This window comes from Malurus melanocephalus, unplaced genomic scaffold (assembly GCF_030028575.1).
Source record: "Malurus melanocephalus ecotype Western Australia unplaced genomic scaffold, MMel_1.1 scaffold_6, whole genome shotgun sequence".
NCBI lineage: Eukaryota > Metazoa > Chordata > Aves > Passeriformes > Maluridae > Malurus > Malurus melanocephalus.
The window spans coordinates 5,165,144-5,181,107 of record NW_026623238.1 but is presented as its reverse complement, the minus strand read 5'-3'; the positions used below and the strand labels follow the sequence as shown (position 1 = coordinate 5,181,107).

The 15,964-nt window shown below is 39.9% G+C and overlaps 1 protein-coding gene across 1 annotated transcript in view; it reads left to right on the top strand.

The window, feature by feature from the left end:
* TDRP (testis development related protein) overlaps positions 1-15,928 on the top strand; it is a 28,812-nt gene extending 12,884 nt beyond the window's left edge. The window contains exons 3-4 of the mRNA XM_057371965.1: positions 12,481-12,584; positions 14,885-15,928. Of these exons, the coding sequence (XP_057227948.1) occupies positions 12,481-12,584; positions 14,885-15,230 (450 nt within the window). The 3' untranslated portion in view covers positions 15,231-15,928. The remainder of the gene's footprint in view (positions 1-12,480; positions 12,585-14,884) is intronic.
* The last annotated feature ends 36 nt before the right edge of the window (positions 15,929-15,964 follow it).

Here is a 15,964-nt window from a genome sequence, read left to right as displayed (position 1 = left end):
TGGCTCTCTGACCACAAGAGGTTAAGGATTTTATTTCGTATTCTCTTTCAGGAAAGAGAAGTAGGCATGCAAGTTAATTTTTTTTACCTTGATATGTGTCCAAGAATCTTCTTTAATGTTCTTAAAATACATTARTAGAAGATGAAAGAATTGGAAGTTATTATGATAAGCTAGAGCTTGTTTTGAAATTCCATAGGTATAAAGAAAAGMATTTTAAAATAGGTTCATTAGTGTAATAGGATACTTTACATTAATATGTATAAATTGAACATCTGTCTCTGTTACTTCTTTTTGTTCTACTTCAGATGCAGCATGATTTTCATTGAAAATAGAAGTCAGATTGTACTATACCTTCTTCCCTTTTCAAGATATATATTCTTTGTTCTGAAAACATAAATTACCATATATTTTATACCAGATGATAAATGTTTAGGGAGAAAATCTTGAAACRAATCTATTTTATACTGAAACTTTTGCCCCCTTCTTAGTCATTCAGGAGGGCTTGCTAAGTGTGTGTTCTGACTTAAAAAACCAAAAATATCAGCAGACAAACCACTGAGCTGCAGTAATTTTGTATTTTAAAGTAAAACCCTCTTCAATTAAAAACGTATTCTCAAGAAAGCACCTTATTCTTCTCATCTTTTTTAAAGCAATTCTGTATTTGATTTGGTTGTTCTGTTGTCTTAGAAGCAGTCAGAGTAGTGATATTCCAGAAGTTCTAAATTTTTAATMTGTTAATAAAAGGCTGATGAATTGCATGTGCAGCCTTTTCAGTATGCACGTGTCATGAATAAAATAGGCTCCATGTAGAAACAGTATGGTGAAGAATAACCAAGTTCTTGAAGGAGAGGGTAGTGGATGAATAATATGTGTGCTCTTTAGGGAGATGGCCTTCCCAGTCTCTTAAAGCCTGAGTTTTAAGACAATGCCGATGCCCATTTGCAGAGCAAAGCCTTTGACCCATGTTTCGAGGTCTARAAGTGGGAGCTAGTCCTAGAGGTGGAGGTTGGAAAATGGTCGTAGATCCTGCTMTTGCAGGAAGCTGCCCACTGAGCACTGAGGATAGGCTAATTGCACTGCTGAATTTTTCTAGTTCTCTCTTCACAGTTCTCTTGAAAGGTATAGGTGTTTAAAAAGCCTTGTGACATCTCGAAGTGAGGAACTGTGAATGTTCCAGTGGTGCTCTGCAAAGTGCAGAAATCTGGAACCCATGTTCATGCTCTGCCTGGACATATCAATTAGACAATAAGTGCTGTGAGGAGCGACTGAGGGAGCTGGGGGTGTTTAGATTGGAGAAARGAAGGCTCTCTACAACTGCCTGAAAGGAGATGGTAGCCAGTTGGGGGTCGGCCTCTTCTCCCAATTAGCCAGCAATGGAACAAGAAGAAATGGCCTCAAGCTGCACCAGAGGAGGTTCAGGTTGGATGCCAAGAGAAATTTCTTCACTGAATGAGTGGTTAAGCATTGAAACGGGCTGCCCAGAGAGGTCACGGAGTCACCATCCCTGGAGGTGTTCTAGGTATGACTGAGAAATGGATGTGGAACTCAGTGCCATGGTCWGGTTGCCAAGGTGGTGTTCGGTCACAGGTTGGACTTGATGATCTCAGAGGTCTTTTCTAACCTAAATAATTCTATGATTTGGTCTCTGTCAAACTAATCTTTGGGGGTCTCACCACAGTGCTCAGCTTCTGAATTAAAAGTACAGTAGAAACTCCATCTGCAGTTGGTTTTAGGCCASATTTTGAAAAGAGACAAAGTTTTGAGAAACAAAATAGATCGCAAACTTTAATGTGTGCAAATCCGTGGAACCTGATTTGTGGTCCTGAGGGAGCTGGTGGAGAAAGTGGCTAAGCCACTGTCCACTATACTTGAGAAGTTATGGCAGTCTGGTGAAATTCCCACTGACTGGAAAATGGAAGACATTGACCCCATTTTTAAAACGGGAACTCAAGACAGAGAACTGCAGGTCAGTCAGTCTCATCTCTGTGCCAGGCAGGGTCATGAAGCCAGTYCTCTTSGAAAYKATACTRAGGCTAGTGTGAAATAAGGAGGAGACTGGTGRCAGCCAGCATGGGCTTCACTAAGGGCAATTCATGCCTGACAAATGTSATGGCCTTCWATGACAGTGTTAMRGCATCGGTGAGTGAGGAAAGRGTGACTGATGTTGTATGTGTGGACTCATACAAAGGATTTGCGTGATATCCATGTCTTTAAACTGGAGAAACGTGGATTTGACAGGTGGACCACTCAGTAGATTAGAAATTGGCTGTATGGTCACACACAAAGAATTATGGCCAGTGTATTGATGTCTAAGTAGAGCCCCATGACAAGAGACATTCCTCAGGAATAARTATTGGGATTGGGCCTGTGCAACATCTTGGTTGGGGACAGTGGATGGTGGGATTGAGTGCACCATCTGCTAGTTTTGGATGGCACCAACCTGTGTGGTGTAGCCAACAGGCTGGAGGAAAGGGATGCCATCTAGAGGGGTATTGACAGGACAGGGATGGGCCCAAGTGAAGCTCATGAAGTTSGACAAGGCAAAGTGCAAGRTCCTGCAGCTGGGTCATGCCAGTCCCAAAACCAAGAACAGGATGGGTGGAGAAAGGATTGAGAAGAGTCATGCTGAGAAGGATGCAGGGGTGTTGGTACACAAGAACCCTTGGTCTGCACATCAGATGCTGGCTGACAGAGAGAAAATCCTGCCCCCCACCAATGCTTTAATGTCTGTAAGACAAATTCAGAGGGGATTGGTTTTTAAATATGTGTTATCTGTTTTCTTGCATTTTACCAAGAGGATTCCTATAATGTGGGAAGAATGCTTCTTTAATTAAAGCTGATTGGCTTTTAACTGTCAAAYACTTACCTGTAACTTCATTGAACTGTTAAGGTACTTCTATGGAAAATTCTATGCCTAGCTTTTTATTTTAACATCATTTTTATAGAAGGGAGGAGTGAGGGAAACTCTAGAACAAACAATTGTTTCTTCTCAGTCAAGGTCAAGAGGAAAATCCATTCTTTTTGTTTGTATTTATAAAAAAATTCAGCATTTTGTGGAGTGCCTCTACTTAGCTGGAGATTTTTGATTCACCAGTCAATCCTCTGTGAAAATACTTGTGAAGGTCTGCTAAAACATGGCCTAAATACAAATTTCTGGAAATCTTATTTCATACATGCTGAGCAGTGACTTTTTAGGGATTAGCTGCTTAACTGCACAATGGTATTGAACGTGCTGATTCTCACTGCAGGTGTACGGCAAGAATCCCCTGTAATTGCTCATTTTGCTTGCTAAGACTCTGTCATGTGGCTTGTTCTAGCCTGCAGAGTGATTTCTGTGTTCCAGAGCCCTGCTGGCCAGGCAGTCAGGAAGTAGAAGAGTCTAACAGGAATATACTGAAAATACTAATACTCACACCTAATGCAGTCCAAGTAAAGTTCAAACATACTTGAATCTCTTGCTTTGGTGAACTGCTTGTCTTGTACCTCTAASTCGGTGTCTTAAATCTTGTTATTCTTTGACTTGATTGAATTGTGTGCTTTTTTTCCTCTCCCATTATAAGATGTTGATCTGTATTAACTGCACGAGTTTACCTGTTTTCAGTTAAATTTGCACAGTCTTTCTCTTTAGTATATGTTCATCTGCATACTTTTTTTTTGTGCAATRTACTTTCAAAATTTGCTTTTAGGACTGAACTACTTTTTCAGTTTATACCCAGCTGTTAACATTGCTGGTTTGTTGCCTTTTACCCTAATTTTTCATGAACTTTTTTGCCCTCTAGCAGAGCTCTAATTATCAACTATTTACTTTTGACAGGAAAATTAACTGAAAAGTCTTCATAGTGATGCTTTACTGTTTCCCAGTAGACTCTTTGATTGTTAATTTGTTAGTCTTTGCCTATTTATGTATTATGAAAAATGGGAGTTATGTAAACATCAGTTTGTTGATGTGGTGAAAAATGGYGTCCTTAAAGTAATTTTTGGTAATAATACCTAGCAATTTTATAGGAGACTTCCAATCTAAGASGCCCTGACCTATTCTGGGGCATTTTATAAAGTAGRCATTTGTTCCCTGTTTTATCTAAAGAAAGAAAAATTGCAGTTAGCATATACAATTTATATACAGTTGATTCACTTGAATCAATAGAGGTAACACAACTGAAGTTTTACTGTGAAGGTTGAGATTAGAGTGAAGCTTAGGGGTTTTGGGGGAGTTATATTGTATGTACAAGGTTTTGTGTATGGAACAAAGTTGATAGATGACTGTAATTTTCAGAGGGTTCTTCGGCTGTTAGAATAGTTGCTGCTCCRAAAAAAAATGCTGTTGCCTCTAAATTCCACATGCTTTATCTTTAATGAATTGATTCTTAGCACTAACCTAAAAGAATGCAAAAAAATGAGGGAGTTAGATTTCTGCTGGCCTAGGTAGTTGAACCAGTTTTCCACGGCATCACACAGGTATGAAGACATAGCATAAGAAAGGCAGCATTACTGAGCAGGCAGTGGACTGGGCTGACCCTTTTCAGCAGTAGTATCTGATAAACCAGATCTGCTACTTTGTGAGACTTCCCTCTGGGGATCTGTCTGACAGATGGGCATCAACCCTGAAGCATTGGCAAAGCAGAGGGAAGAGGAGTGAGCAAGAGAAATGGCACACAGTTTCAGCAGGAGTACAGACCACATCCTTTGCACGATGTTCTAGGAAGGACTGCTTGTACTCCCAGTTTCAGATGATGCACTAATTAAATGGCAGCTTTCTCATGGTGGAAGAGAAAGTGCTTCATAAGCTAGGAGGACCTAAAGGAAAAGAATCTGCTCTGGGCTTGAGCTCTTAAAATGCCAKTTGGAATAGATCATGATGACTTTCCAGTAGCTTGTCAGTTGATGGACTAATATGTATGTTTAATTTCACTTTTCACTGATACTTTTAGATAATTGCATAGGGAATTGCTGGGCGGGTTTTTACAACCTAAAGCGGAAGATACAGGAGAAAATATTTTAATTGCTATTCTGATAGGCATACTCTGTGCTGTCATRGTCAAACTGGTATGAACCAGTCTGTATTCCTACTTCAGAGAATACTGAAATGGCATCTTGAGAAGTTTCTTCTTTGTTTCTCACTGACATTTTTGAAAAACAGTAGACTGCAGCACCCAACCTGGTCCTCTAATTCTGACATCTGATTATCTGATTTTACAGTTGTAGTCAGTAATAGTGCTCTCTCTTCCTTAATAGTGATCTTCTTCCTCTTTTTTTTTTTTTTTAGCTGTCCTATAAGCATTTCACGTAATTTAATTTTTTTTAACCTAGAGTTTTGAATGTACACCTGGTTCTATCAGTCAACTTTGATTTTCAAAGATCACATACTCCAAACTCAAAAATAGCCCAACACATCAAGTAGAGAAAAAAGCAAAGGTGGCAGGAGGCATGAATGTGATGTTCTTGAAAAACCTCAAGCATTAAAGGGAAGCATACTAGAGGTGRAAGCAAGGTCAAGTGACCTGGGGGGAGTATAGATACACTCTTTGAGCATGCAGGGATGGGGTTAGGAAGGRTTAAACCCACTTAAGAGTGAAATCTGTTGAGCAACAAGAAAGGTTTCTGGATGTACACCAGCAGCAGAGAAAGTCTGAAGAAGATGGAGCCTGACTTTTCTCAGGGTGCTCAGTGAATGGGCRAGAGGCAACAGGCACAAATTGAAATAGAAGAAATATAATTTAAAAATAAGAAGAAATGTTTTCACTATGAGGACAATCAAGCCCTAGAACAGGCTGCCCAGAGAAGTTGTGCATTCTCCAGCTGTGGAGATATTTAAAACCTGGCTGTCCGTGATCCTTGGCAGTCTGCTGAGGGTTGCCCTGCTTTGAGCAGTGCATTGGACTAGAAGGTCTCCAGAAGTCCTTTACAGTTGTAAAGGGTCTGCAATTCTGTGAATTCTGGATGTTAAATTGTTTCTTTTTCCAATGACACAGGGAAAAGTAGTTTAAAGGTTTGAGAATATAATCAGGTCAGTTACATCTATAAATCTAGAAAATTTTAGGTGTGGTATTTTTATGTGGAGAGYTACATCATAAAAATGAAATACGGAGCTTCTGCCAGTGGATTGATGCTTTAAGACCATATCAGTACTGTGTTTTCATACTTCGCATAACTTTAATAGTTTTATATAAACCAAGTCTCCAGTGTGGTGAGGAGTCAGCTTACTGAAATGTCRTCTTTACTTACTGACCTTCCTTTGACTTCTGTTGCAAGGAAGCTAATGGTTCTGGAATACAGGTCTTTCTCCAGGTGCTCTATAAGATTGTAAATTATTCCCAGCTGGTTCAGAGACTGGCCCATATATTTTGGCAATCTGTCTGTAACTGTGGCAGCAGGAGATGGTATTCATGGAGAACATAATGTGGCTGGTGTCTAGGACCTCTTCCCCTAACATCAAGAATCATTGTTTTGAGTATTAGACGGTGCACCCCTTTATATAGGAGGTATTCATTTGTCTGAATTTGTCTAATTCATTTTGTGATGGTACCCAGCATTTTTTGGCTATGGAACTGCTGCATGTTAAACTGATGGTTTCAGGAAATGGTGACTTCAAGATCTCCTTCCTGAGCTGTACTTACCGGCACATACAGTTGTCAGTGTTCCAGCAGCATTGGTGGTGGCACTTGTCAGTAGRTTAGAAGTGTTTAAAGATGTCTGAAAAGAAACATGGAAATGCAGCAGGCTGTTCTGAGGCATTTCTTTAGTGTGTGTCAGCTACATGGCAGCAGTAGTCAAAAACCAAGACTGTTGTCTTAAAAACAGTTGAGGAGTTACAAAAAAGCTTCTGGAGGTGTGAAATAAGTATTTGACCTCCTCCTTTGCTAAGGTTTAAGTTCTGAAGTATGCTACCCTGAGGTGACAATCAAGAGTGAGCTGTTCGCTCCTAGTCGGGGGGGAGTGAAAAGATGTTTCAAGATATCAGTGCCAGTGCGGGCAGGTGTAGAAGAGGAGGCTTAGGCATGGCAGGCAGAGGTGCTGGTTTCACTCTTGCACTTCTGTGATTTCTTTCAGCCTAGTCTGTTTAACATGTGGTACGTGCAATGAGTTGTATTACCTATTGGCAAAATATGGTCTCCTTGGACATTGGTGGATTTATSCAGATTTCCTTTGGAAACCCCAAATAAGTAAATGTTGGAAGTATATATTAAATGTTTAGTGTTCATTTCTCTTAAGGACTAGTTGAGAGAGAATAAATCAGTTACAATCTGATTATTAGCCTTGTATGTACCTGCCAAATGCCATAGATATGAAATATGGAAGGAATGGTACAATGTGTACATAGGTAGTGATTTACGTACAAGTAGGAAGAGTGAAGAGCTTGTTAAGTTTTATCCGAAGAGCTGCACATGCTATCTGCTTGACAATCAATAGAACTTTTCTGATAATTGTTTTTGAAGATAGCTGTAAAGTAGAGTTGGACTAATGAAATTAAAATGTAAAAAATCTAAAGTCAAAAAGTATGGAAAGCTTCTATCTAGATATTGGTACTTTCCTCCTTTTTTTTTTTTTTGGTTGGAGGATTGCTTGGGCATCCAAACCGTGCAGCAAAGGTTGGGATTGTATTGGTGAAGTATGTGTGATGTTCTATATTAAAGAAGGTGTATGTATAGGTGTATCCTTTTTTTTTTTTTACATTGAATGTGTGCATATAAATGCTTCTCTTCAAGCCATCTTTCATCAATGTGGTTTTTTAAAGGCACATATAATATAAATAAAGCCTTTTCWTTGTCTTAAATTGCTATCTGAAAACTAGTAACAGTGAGGTTCTATTTTTTTGTAATCAGCAAATTTATTAGGTGGGAATGACTTGATGAAGCAGCATTTTTGAAGAAGACAGCTTATATAGAAATTACATCACTGARGTATATTTGTGTCTTTTTCAGTTTAAGAGCAGTATGAGTTTTTAAATGCAGCTTGTAGCTGTGTCTTTGCCTAGGGTAGCAAAAGTTCCTCCCCAAAAAGACCTGAAATAATAGAATTTTAGTAAGATAACAGATGATAGAGTCATGGAGTGGTTTGGGTTAGCTGAGACCTTAAACATCATCTAGTTCCAAACCTCTTGCCATGGTCAGGGATACCTTCCACTAGACCTGGTTGCTCAAAGGCCTATCCAGCTTTGTTTTGAATACTTCCAGGGATGAGGCATCCACAACTTCTCTGGGCGAACTGTTCTAGTGCCTCCCTACTCTCACAGTAAAGAATTTCTTCCTAATAGTTAACCTAAATCTATCCTCCTTCAGCTTAACGCCATTCCTCCTTGCCCTATTATTACATGCCCTTGTCAAAAGCTTCTCTTTAACTTTCTTACAGCACCCCTTGAGGGGTCTGCCTGGAGCCTTCTCTTCTCCAGACTGAACAGTTCCATGTGTCTCAGACCCATGTTCATAGAAGAGGTGCTGCAGCCCTCTGAGCATCTTCACRGCCCTCCTCTGGGCTCACTTTAGCAGGTCTGTGTTGTTATTTTATTGGCATCTCCAGAGCTGGACACAGTACTCCAGGTAGGATCTCACAAAAGCAGAGTAGAGGRGGAGATTCACCTCCCTTGACCCACTGGCCATGCTCCTTTTGTTGCAGCTCAGAACACATTTGGCTTTCTGGCCACAAGTGTACATTGCTGAATCATGTTGAGCTTGCTCTTCTCAATCCCTGATCCACCCATCCTTGTGACTGGGATTCCCATGACCCAGCTGCAGGACCTTGCCCTTTGCCTTGTTGGCTTCAGGAGTTTCGCATGGGCCTGCCTCTGTCCCGTCAAGGTGTGAGAGCCTGATAATAAGAGAAAGGCTTCAGAAAGTGCTCGGTCATTCTATCTGCTTATCTTAATCATTCTTGAAAACCTGAAAACTACGTGCAGGATGGACTGTGAGTAGCCTGCCTTGAGGCSCATAAAAAGAAAGGCAAAACTGGTGCAGCGTGGAGGGGGAAAGCAAAGGGCAGAATCTTTGGCCTTTGCCTTCCCCTCCCCCATCACCGTCGCCTGCTGAGAGAGGCCCTGAGGCCCCCCGGAGCCACCTGCTTGAGGGAGTCCCCCGGTGCCCCCTGCTTGATGGAGTCCCCCCGGAGCCCCCTGCTTGATGGAGTCCCCCGGTGCCACCTGCTTGATGGAGTCCCCCGGTGCCACCTGCTTGAGGGAGTCCCCCGGTGCCACCTGCTTGAGGGAGTCCCCCCGGTGCCACCTGCTTGAGGGAGTCCCCCCGGAGCCCCCTGCTTGAGGGAGTCCCCCCGGAGCCCCCTGCTTGAGGGAGTCCCCCGGTGCCGTGGTCTGAAATCACGAGTGGGTTTTGGAACCCCTGGCCTTGCTCCTGCGTTCAGTGCTTTGGGCACCGCCAGTTCCCCGAGGTTCGGCTGCATTTCAGAGCACGGGCTGCCGCATTCCAGCCAAACTACTCTCCAGATCGGAGGAGGCTGATAAGACACTTCAAACACCAGAAACAAAAAGCAAAGGCTGCTTCACTACCCCTGCCCCCCTCCCCCGATTCAGTAGCAACAAATGTAGCAGCAGTGGTGGTGAAGTAGCCTGTGCTTTTTTAAGTCACCTTGTTTTTTTCTAACTTTTCTCTACTTTTCRCTTTCTTTCTCTTTGCCTCTCTGTTAAATTAAAAATACATCAATTTTTTGACATTAACATTTAATCTCGTTTGGTTTTTATCTTGTTTTTTTGGGAACTTTTTGAACCTTCAAAATTCTTTCTATTTTATACACAGAGACTTTGTTTTCTCTACACTTCTGTATTTAAACCAGTTTGTAACGCCAAGTCCCTCTGCATCCTGCTCTCCAGCTTGTTGGCTGCACCACCCAGCTTGGTGCCATCCACAAACTTGCAGAGGGTGCGCTCAATCCCATTGTCCACATCCCCAACAAAGATGTTAAACAGGCCCGGTCCCTGTACTGACCCCTCAGGAATGTCTCTGGTCATTGGTCTCCACTGGGACATGGAGCTGTTGACTGAAACTCTTTGAGTGCAAACATCCCCTCAATTCCTTACTCACTGAATGGTTCATCCATCAAACCCATGTCTCTCCAGTTTAGAGACAAGAATATTGTGCAGGACAGTGTCAAATGCTTTGCTCAAATCCATGTAGATGACATCAGTTGTTCTTTCCTCATCCAGGGGTGCTGTAATGGTGTCATAGAAGGCCACCAAATTTGTCWGKCAGAATTTGCTACYGGTGAAGTCATGTTGGCTGTCACCAATTCCCTCCTTATTTTCCATGTTCTGTAATATACTTTCCAGGAGGATCTTTTTCAGAATCTTGCTTGGCAAAGAGGTGAGACTGACAGATCTGTAGTTCCATAGTCTTTCATAATTCCGTTTTCTTAAAATTGGGGGTTATATACACCTTTTTAAATCAGTGGAAACTTCCCTGGATTATGACAACTCAGATATGATGGATAGTGGCTTAGCTACTTCCTCTACTGATTTCCTCAGAACTGGTGGATTCATGCAAGGTGCAGGAATTTTTAACACATGAAAAGCTAAGTGCTGGCTCAAGTTTCTCCCTCTTTTTTATTTGCTTCGGGAGTTTTTGTTTGTTTTGTTTTGTTCTTTTGGGTTTTAAAAAGGACTACTTCCTTCAACAGTCGACTTCCTGGAAGTTTGTTGTGGATTAAGTGCTTTGCAGTGAGAGGAAGCCCAATCAGAGTCATATATCCTCATGGGAAACTTACAAAATTTAATTGAACAACCAAAACAGATAACAGTATTAGGCCTTTATTGATTAAAATTGAGAGTTTAGGCCTACATCATTTATACCACAGAAACATTAAATGTTAAATACTGCTTGGAGAGGCTGATAGTTAAATACAAAGATTTTGTATGGCAAGGTATCTGTTTGAAGATATCATCTACAGCTTGTCTGGTTTTATTTTATGCTACATATTTTCATGTAGTATCTACATATTTTCAACTTAATTACAAATAGAAAGTGTATGTTTAAATTAAACATGAGGATTTGCATACTAAAATCTGTAGTCAGTGTTTTGTCAGAGTGGGAAGAAAATAACTGTAGAAGCTGTTGATTTTACCTCATGAAGCCATGGGGAATGCTGCGGTTTTACAGTAAGAGTAGGCATGGGTTTAGGAAGAGTGAGCAGAGCAGTTGTGGAGGCCTCAGTTGTGGTGAGCCTGGCTCTGGTGTACCCAGTCTGTCCATATATGATGAACAAGAGCCTTCAATTGCTCTGAGCTTGCTCARCCTTCTCTCTTCAGAGTCCTTGCAGTGCGATTCCCATAGCTGGATTGGTGTTTGTATGTAACCAAAGTGCCACTGAGGCTAGGTTAGACCTCCCTCCTSATCTAAAACAGCCCTGCTGTGTCTCCTGTTGGAGTAGTTGATGCARTTCAAATGTGAGTAGGGAGGGTGGGTGAGACATGAAAGCAGGAGACAATAAAATGGGGGAGCAAGAGATGGAGATACTCCAAAGACTAACCTGCAAGGTTGGTGTTACTCCTGTAAATGATAGAGGCTTTGTGTTTCTGAAAGGTGAGGAGTTGTAATTGATTCAAACCTAAATGGCAAGTTGAAACTAACTTACATCCCTGAGTTCTGCAAAAAGTATAAAGCATAATAATAGGTTGTGAATYAGCCTTTCCTTGTCTTGACAGCTATGGTTTTATTTTGATTATTATACTTGATAATTTATTGTATTTTTTAAATATAGTCAAGTAGCACTGACAGACTATCACTGCCATTCTTACTGGATAYTGTGAAGAAGAGCAACAACTTTCATATTCTGTGCTTGGCACACGTGTGTATTTTTGTAAGCATGCTATCAAAGTAAAAATAATCTATACCTAGTTATTTTGTCTTGAGGGAGGTAGAATCGAACCTTTAATAAAGTTTAAAAAGTCATTTATGCCGTGTGCTTAATGGTCACAGTAAATTTAGAGAGTGCACTGTGATGCATTAATGCCACATCTCACATTTTGCTGGTGAGCCAATGCTCTTACCATTCTTGCCTTGCAGGGCCAGAAACTGTAGTTTTGGGGTTCCCAAGAGGGATAATATGTATAAAGCAGGTTAAACCTAATGAGTTTCATAATTCATKTGGCTGTCCTGTCTGTTGTGACTCTAGAAATGACAGTTTGATTTATTTCCTGTCTACTGAAGCCCTTTAGACCATCTTTGAAGCAGCCTAGATTCCTTTCTTACTGTAATGCATTAAAATGGAGCCCAGCTGTACTCCGTGACATCACAAAACCACCAACGTTTTGTATTCTCTGCTCAGCAAGAAAGAGTTCTTGCTGCAGTAACCAGAGCGGCTCTTTCCCCTGTATGGCCATGATGTGTAAGCTTCATCCTCACTTCATTGCCAGCAGCACCGCCCGCAGGAGATACAGACAGCCACTGCTGCCTGTCAGCCCCCCAGCATCAGCAGGGGCAGTCCCACTCTATGCTTGTAACTCTGTAATTCACACTGATGAGGATTTACTTGTCTCTGTAGGTTCAAGGTGCAAGTTTCCGGGGTTGGAAGGAAGTGACGTCTATGTTCAATAAAGATGATGAACAGCAATTGCTAGCAGGATGCAAGTCTCCCAAATCCAAAGGGTGAGTAGAACCATTTGGACTATCTGCTATTAAAATACATTCACTGGATCAGAAAATAGTTGTGCAAWGTAATGAAGCTGGACGCTGATAAACACTAATGGTAACTGCTGGAAATCAAATTGACAGAAGAAGGTTTATGGGCAAAGCTATGTATGTTAAGCTTACAATGAATAAGGCATGCTGTACTAGGAAAGGACATGATGTTAACATTTTTAGGTTTGTCAGGAAGGAAAAGGAATTCAGCTGCGTAATAATTTTTTTTTTTACTGTAGAAAACTAGTATAGGCTTGTGAGTAAAAGGGTCATTCTCACACTCTGCCTTTCCTCTTAGAGATTACTTATGATTGAGTTTACAAATACCTTTTTTTTGCRTGCCTTACTTTTTCTTTCAAAGTCTTACTATACCTACAAAGGTTAAATGGAGATCCTGGGATCTGCAAGTCTTCCCTGTTGGCACTGAGTATATTTTTGGCACACTTGTGCTGGTATGGTTAGAGCAGTTCCCTGAATAGAAAACTCTTCCCAGGAAAGTCYGTCTTCCTATTACAAGTATATGTAGACTTTACCTACATGTGCCACCTGACTRCCTTACAAACCATGTTTTTTTACAAACCAAATGTGCCACATATCAGTACATCTGTTCCTGCCAAGTATTAGCTTTGATAAGACTTGCTGTAGCAGGCTTTGTCTCCAGTTTACTTTGAAATAAATGTGGTTTAGAATGCAACTTTATATATATATATATATAGATAGATAGATAGATAGATAGATAGATATATGCATGTAGGGTGTGTATCTATATAAATAAACAATTGGGAATGTAAACCCATGTATTTTATTTTCATATTAGCCTGTTCCATAAAACTTCCTAGAAGTTCCCAGCTACTATCCCTGTACAATTTTAGGATGCTAGGCTCCTGTAATAATGCTTTGCAATTTATGCTGACTATAAGAATCAAGTAATACAGTGAAGAGAGCAGAAGTATGGTAACAGAGCTGTTTCGTTATTACTATGATAACTGCCTGTTTTTTTAAGTTATGGATATTTCTCTTTAATTATATACCACAATTTTACCTTATTTTTAAAGACAAATACAACTTTTAAGTGTGCTGCTCACAAAATACAAGAAAAGTCTTTGGAGTCTGTGGATGGTTTTAGCAAGGTGAAAATTCTGAGCAATCATAAATTCAAAATGCAGTAAAGGAAAGGTAATTTTGAAGGTATTGCTTGAGTTGCTTCTGTTTAAATGTGATAGACCTAAGTTTTCATTATTGGAACAAAGCTCTTTTAATAGAAATATTTGCAAAAGATTCAACAATGAGTTTAGGTATGGCTAAAGAATTTATATGCTAATACAGATAATGTTTTCAATTTGCTTTTTAGATCACTGAACCCCAAAGGTTGTGTGTTTCACCCTGGTGTTCAGCCTTTCCTTGTGGCCCATTATTTGATTACATACATCATCCTGCGTATAAAGTTATGCATAAACAGTTGATATTCTATCATTCAAATATTCCATGCTGAAAAAATTATTCAGGTTGAAGATTCTTAATGTGATGAGAATAGCAGTGATACAAGTAGCCTTTCCAATGTCTTTTTGAGAGAGAAGTTACAATTATTTCTTGAATTTGGGAGGGGGATTTTGGGAGTTCTTGCCAGCAATACAAAACAGTTGTTTTCATGACATTGTGTGGCTCTTTATGAAAATACTAGAAAACCCTTATATCTTTAAAGTCCTAATATTGTGTACATTAACTGTTTTCAGGTATAAGGTTTAACTGGTGAGGTGATAACAGGTATATGAAACTGAGCAACATAGTGAGTAAACACTGAGTAAACAGTGTTAAAGCTGCTGTTAGAACATTTTCATATTCCTCTACTATTGTACCCTGGGTTTTTAAAAAAATTGTTTGGGATTTTTTTTTTTTGTTTTTTTTTGGTTAAAATCCAAAATTGTTCTAATGCATCCTAAAATACTTTGCACGTTTCCAAACACAGCTCTGTTGGAATTTACCCCATGGGAATGGGGTGGGGATGGCAGTATATAAATTCTTTTGTAATAGAAAATGACCATACTCAATCCTCTTCTGATTTATCACTGCAAGATTCTGCTGTGTTTAGGCTTACTTGTTTGTGAGGGTGTTTTTCTTGAAGCTGACAGTAATGGATATGCTGTCTCAGGCTGACAATGATTAGCATTCCTCACTGTAAAACATAATTTAATTGAATGTTTATTAATAACTACTACATACATTATTAAACGAATAAATTAATCACATAATCATTATTTGTTTTCTAGAACAAACCTAAAATTAAAGGAAGAGATGAAGTCTGAAAAGAAGCCAGGTTTTTGGGACAGTTTGGTGATAAAGCAGAATGTTCCATCTAAAAAACCAGATGAGATTGAGGGATGGGAACCACCACAGATTACCACTGCTGACACCACCAGTGATGCAGCAACTCCTTTAAGTGACTATACAGCCTGGTCAGGCTGGGAAGATGAAACCAAAGGCTCCACAAAATACACAAACCTGGCCAGCTCAGGAAATAGTTCCAGGTGGAGCATCAAATCAGCTGGAAAGCTGGTTAGTATTAGACGTCAAAGCAAAGGTAACCTTACTGACAACTGGGAAGAACTAGAATGATACTGGTAATGTGAAATACTTTATGGGTAAGAAGAGAAAGGTTTCATGATTTACTCATATGTTTAAACCAAAATCAAATCTGCTCAATATTGCACCTTTATACAGTACTTTGTTTTATTCAGATTGTTACAAATTTTTGCTCACCTGATAGTAGATTTTCTTATTACATTGTTAATAGCTATTTTTTCCACACTGAAAAAAGTAGAGAATATATTTTGTGCCTATATTTCACATTCAGACTCTGCAGTACGTCGGATTGTTGGTTTTACCAAAAAAAAAAGTAATTCCTTAGTGAATGTATACACTGGTTGTAAATTTGACTGCCTTATGTAGGAACTTCCACTAGCTTGAGGTCCTGTTTCTTTTCTGGTGTTTGAGGGCCACTCAAAATTTTAGTTTTGATGCTGTCCCTTTTTAACTAAGAGTCCCAATCTGTCGCTTGCAGGGAGAATGCTTGTACTTAGTACTGTTTTCCAAATCTTCAGCCTCAGCATATGCTTCAGCTTGTGCATACAAGGTGCTTACTGTCACATTGTGCTATACTGTGTGTGAAATGGGAAAATACTATTCCAATGTAATTCCTTCCATTACTGGATTGTCAACAACAAATGGATCAAATGGGTCTTCCAGTTGGGGTCTTTTTGTGTTTTGRGGTGTTTTTTCCATGTTTGTTTGGGGGGGTTTTGTGTTTTGTTTGGATTTTTTGGGGGGGTTTTGTGTTTTGTTTGGATTTT